General features: G+C 40.8%; 1 protein-coding gene across 1 annotated transcript; it reads left to right on the top strand.

The window, feature by feature from the left end:
* Positions 1-390: 390 nt before the first annotated feature.
* On the top strand, positions 391-2767 carry LOC116314517 (thiosulfate:glutathione sulfurtransferase-like). Its single transcript, XM_031732570.2, has 4 exons — positions 391-654; positions 1150-1272; positions 1369-1531; positions 2478-2767. The coding sequence occupies exons 1-4, from the start codon at positions 474-476 to the stop codon at positions 2530-2532; spliced, it is 522 nt and encodes a 173-aa protein (XP_031588430.1). The 5' UTR covers positions 391-473; the 3' UTR covers positions 2533-2767.
* Positions 2768-5662: the final 2895 nt, after the last annotated feature.

Raw genomic sequence — 5662 nt, 5'->3', positions numbered from 1 at the left:
CCCTGCTTCTTCAGGTTCTCCTGTGGACAATAATATGATACAGGAGTCATGGAAGAGCTTGGTAGCATTATAGACTGAGAAAATCTTTAAAAGCCTCCTGGGTCTGAGCCAGTTCTAAAAAGGATCTGATTTTCTCTGTGTCTTTCTCCCTGTTTCTGTCACTGAAAGATAACAGTCAGTTAGTTTATTGTCGCACTGATATGTGTTTCTCCAGATTACTGTAGAAATGTATTAAACCTTTAAAGTAAAGGGACTACAGAAAATGGGAACAAACCTGCTTGATTTCACTGCCCTCTATCGGGAGAGAATGAAAGGCCTTTTACCAGCGGTTGGTGCTATAGCTGCTACATCCTGAGATCGGCGCCAAACGCACCATTATTTAAGGAGCACCCCCTCCCAAAAAAGAAGGAGAAGAAGAATTAAACCGGCTGAGTGAATGTATGGTCATTTGGTGATAACAATAGAGTAGCAGTATGTATTTAGGTCGTGTCAGTTCGCGCTGTCCAGTAGTGTGCATAATGCTGTCCTTCGTGCTGTCCCGGAGTTTCTGCCAAGGTGTTACGGAGGCGAACCGGAGGTGTTACTCGACCTTTGGGTCGATATGTCGGACTTTTTCAACAGCGAGTCCGAAATGCGAAGAAGCATCAGACAATGGTAAAACCGTCGTTGTGTCCTGTCGAAATCCTCTTACAGGAATAAAATAATAATCTTGTAATACTAGGCCAGCATGTCACTTTGAGCCTAAAGATATATTTCTTAGTAACTGATATTAATAGTTGGATCTCATGATATTTTGTGTTAAACTGCTGGAATGCTGTCTTAAATCGTCAATTGCTTGAGAAATACCCTGACTGTGTGTTTATGGCTACCTATACTCAGCATTTTCACAGGTGAATGGACTGCAGGTGGTGTACACAAGTAGTTTCTCTCAATATTTCAAAGAGAGGATAATACTGTAGCTTAGCTGTGGCAGGCGGTACTTTGATTTCACCCCCACACCAGGCAGCCACAGTGTTTACCATCAGCAGGGGTTCAGATAACACGTACTCTCATTAAATCAGGAAATGGTGGTTTCACATAATTTTCAACGAATATATGCAACAAAATTAAAACTCTTCCTTCCTGTTTCCTTTCTTTGTTGCTTTTCAGGTTCAGTGGTGACCTACTCAGAGCTGAAGACCATGCTGGCAAGCCATAACATTCAGCTCTTTGATGTGAGAAATCCTGATGAGTACCAGGCTGGACACATTCCCCAGGCCGTCAACGTCCCACGTAAGCAGGATTCTGAAACTTGTAGGGACTTGTCTGGTTTCCTGTTTTTCTGCATTTATAGTTAACATGTGTGTTCTTTGTTGGTATGCACGTCAGTGGACAACCTGGAGGAGTCTCTGCAGCTGTCCCCTGAGCTCTTTGAGCAAAGGTTTGAAGTGAAGGCTCCCACGAAAGCTGACGACAACATTGTGTTTCACTGCAGAAGTGGCATCAGGAGCACCAGCGCACTGGGCATCGCTTATCAGCTGGGATTTAGCAAGTAAGTAGTAATAAATGTCCTTGTTTCTACACAAAACAAACCTGGAGATTAAGCACACAACCAGTGGAAATTGACTGTGGGAACGCGGTGTGCGTGTTTCCAGGGTAAATTTATGGAGAAGTGATGTCTAATACTGCATGGCGTCACTGAGAGATTTACAAAGTCTGAAAGCACAGGGGCATGGCCAAAAACCTGTGTTGCTAGCTCTGTAGATTATGCTGTGGAGTGTTTTCTCTTTCTCCAGAACCAGTTCTAAGGGTATAGGCTAATGGTACAGGGCGATGGTGGAGAAATGTGGCCATTTACAAGTTAAGTTGGCAAATTGGACAGGGATCAGCAACAAAATGGGCAGTTAGGTCACAGACGAGCGTCCTGCAGATCAGGTTATGCCGAGTGAAGATCAGATACACTGTGAGGAGATTAGACTGGTCTCACTGGCTTTGATAGGCGGGTTGAAAGAAAATTATTTACTTAGTCTTGTGAATGTGCAATTCCCACACAGATATATTTTTCTACTGACAAATCTACATGAAGTCTACTTTGGCCTATAAGAAAAAAAACATGTGTGTGCATATAAAAACAAAAAACCTCCGACATTAATCATCAATCAATCGAGATAATTAGTTATTTTTACAGCACTTCTGCTACATTTAGATGTCTCCCAGGAAGTCATGCTTTGACCAAAATGAACCTCTTTACAATGCAGATAGCTGACATCAAACTTGCACTTAAATCAGGTAGTTCTTACAGACTCTGAGTCTTGGTTTGCGTTTCATAAATGTTAATCCAAGAGATATAAATGGTGCATTTCTGCTGCAGCTGGAGAAGTGTCCTCAGGTGATACTTTGACTTGCTGAACTGTGGGCGACCTTTTAATATAAAGCAAACAACAGTATTAAGAGATTAAGCTCCTCTATCTGTGCTTTTTTTGTTTTTCCCCCCTCAGGGCGAGACATTTTAAAGGAGGCTACTCAGAGTGGGTCGAGCGAGAAGGAAAGTGAATCGGGTGAAATCTGCACTGAAGTTCTTCAAAGTACTGTTCCTTTTATTTAATGCACTGTGACTGATATATTTCTTATTTTGTTCAAGAGTACTGTCAAAAGAAGTTTTTAACAGTTTTGCTGTAACTTTACTAAAAATATTACAAGTGTCCTTTTTATCCTGCTTCAAGATATGACATGAATTGGCAGCTGATGAATGTGAAGGTTCTTTAAATAAAACCTATAAAAAATTAAACATTTGTGTTTAAATCTTTTTTTTTTTTTCTTTGTCATCGTAAATACCTAATTAGTATAAAAACAACCCACCTGTCCATTTTATATTCAAGTTTTTGGTTGTTTTGTTTCTGTTTTTTCTTTTTACCACGTTGATGTTTCCATGAAAACGCTGAAAAAAAGGAAAGCACAGAAGTAAAAATACAAGACAAGCTCATTAAAATGTTCATTTAAATAAGTGGTGAGAAAAATTTACTTCCATTGGCCCGAAACGTTATTTTAATGAGCATATGGCTGTTTTGCCAGCACTTTGAGCTTATAATAATGGATTGCATTTATATAGCGCTTTTTTAGGCACAATTCCACTATTATTATTATTATTATTATTAGTATTATTATTATTATTATAGGTTTTGTTTTTTAATTTTTCCTTTTGCAGTCTTCTCACATTTGTTTTCTAAATTATATTTTTGGCTCACTTGTACACTCCGTAAGGTAAAATGAGACTTAAAGTGCAGCACATTAAGTATGAGAATAGATTTTTTTCTTAATACAGATTTTTTTTTTTTTTTCCTTATCCAGTGAAGGAAATGCATAGTTTGCTTTTAACTGTTAAATTATGAGCCAGTTGCTCTGTCTACGTCCCAGTAGCATTGTTCACCTAACACACTAAATTCTTTTGGTTCTATCTACTGGAATTTTACAGTAAATCTCTACAGCAGCAGCTGAAGACTGCACTGGGCGTCACTCCTCTGAGCTAAGGACATTTGCGTAATAAAACATTGAGAAAACATTTCCTGGTCTGATTAACCCTCATTTCCTGTTGCAACATTTGGTAGAGTTGGTGTAATGAGATCCCTTCCCAGACACCTTAACCCCCACGCACATCCTGGGCCATTTGACCTCAGTAAATGACGTGAAGGGTGGGGCTAGGTTTCACAATCAGTTCAAACGAAATCTTGGCTGATTGTGACTCACACCCGTCTTCACACCCAGGCTTGTGTGATAAGGGTTCATGGCCCTCTTGGGGACACTCCCATGCCACTTAAAATCTGGGCCTCTCCACCAATCACGCTTAGAACTGAAGCTTCTCAGATGACAGGTGAAAAGTCTTCAAGGAAACTTCAAGAAGTCCAGATACTTTTCTTTTAGAGACACTTAGAGTTTTTTATTGTCATTGTGCAGTTTCTTGCACAGTGAAATTGGGTAGCTGGACCTCGAAGGTGCAAAGGTAAGAAGAGAAAACAAAATACAACAAGGGGAAACAAATAAATAAAAATAAAAGAAAATCAAGCTCTTTAGAATACCTAAAAAATAAATAAGCAATCCATAGGCTTTTATTATTATGTTTTACTTAATTATTCAGCTGTGTCTATTTCCATTTAACATGTCTCCTAATATGTTCTCCTGAGTTTCATTTTTTGTCCTTTAGCAGTGTGAACATACCCGCACATGCACTGAATTATTTCAGTTTGGAATAACAGCAGTTCAGCCTGAATGCCAGCAGATGGCAGCAAAGTGCCGGCCAACTCTAAGAGTGTTTATTTCCATTTTCTCTCCAACACTGTTCTTTTTATTATTGTATCCATGCCCTATAAGGGCTGACCTTCACAGTGGTATTAGTCTGCGCTGATATACATCCTGTGAGTAACAGCTCTGTGAGCGGCTGTCAGGAGCTCGAGCTGGCCAAGGCCTGTGCAGCTCTCATTCAAAGGGGAAAGAGATCCCACTTCACTCTTCAGCTTCCCGTCCCTTTCTGATCAGAGCTATTTGCATAGCATCCGTACAGCAGGCGTGTCATGGGTGAAGGAGTTGATGTTTATGTGTGGATGTATGGAGGGAATTGGGTGTACACCCTTAGTGATGACTTTGGAGGAGATGAACATAAAGAGAGCAAAGGGTGTCTGGATTTAATGGACACCGGTTTCGAGTGACTGCACTGGAACATCATCCAAAGTCAAAATGTATCCTGTGTTGTGGATATCGCACATCATTAAATTTCATCAGGCTCCAAACACAAGCCAGCTGCAGCACATATTAGGAGTCTCCAGAGCTCTATACGGCAGAAGATGTATATATATGCCAGAAAGCTTCTGCAGACAAGAAGGATGGGTCAGATTTCCAGTGGGCACCAAGGACATTTAGGCACTTTTACATGAGTTAAAACACAAACTGACAGGTGGTTCAGAGTGAAAAATGATCAGTTGGCGATTGTTTGTCAGCGGCTGCAGTTACACAGGACAGGCCATTAACTTCCTGCTGCTCGCTGCTTTTTAAAATGCACTCTACCAAGGCTTTGTAATAAAGTCGACTACATGACTCTGTTTTGCCTTTTTTTAATTCTGGAAATGTAAACCACATGGCCTTCATTTGTCTCCAAAACGGCTGTTGTGCTAAACCTCCCTCACAGGACTTTTGCTGAATTTTCTCCAGTTTTTTTTCTTCCTTCTTTGCGAGCTGGAATGTGTACATGAATGGGAAAAATGACACCCTCCTTCGCGTGGTTTGGTCCAGATCTCACTTACTTGGTGCGCGCTGTAGGGGCTCCTGCAGTACGGATTCCTCTTATCTTAAAATGCCATGTAGACAGAGGGGGGACGCATTGGCTGAGAGCAGAGAGATATAAGGCAAAAAGGTCCTGGTATTCTTTATCTGCATAGAGTTTCTTTTTTCTTTTTGGCATTTCTTATGTCACGGGGTTATAAAGGGGCCCATAAAGATAATGGCGCGATGGTTTACACATGTTTTTTAAGCACCCAGGCTGGCCTAATGCCTCACAGGTCTTTCATTTGGTTGTTTTATGAGGCCAGCATCTGGTTATTTTTATTCCATTATCACTTCCAGCAAAGCACGACCCAGACTGCGAGACTGTGTCAGGGTCATACTGATGAGGGAGGGGATTCTAACTCACAACGCA

Source organism: Oreochromis aureus, linkage group 9, assembly GCF_013358895.1.
Source record: "Oreochromis aureus strain Israel breed Guangdong linkage group 9, ZZ_aureus, whole genome shotgun sequence".
NCBI classification, from domain to species: Eukaryota; Metazoa; Chordata; class Actinopteri; order Cichliformes; family Cichlidae; genus Oreochromis; species Oreochromis aureus.
This window is presented reverse-complemented; position numbering and strand designations above follow the sequence as displayed.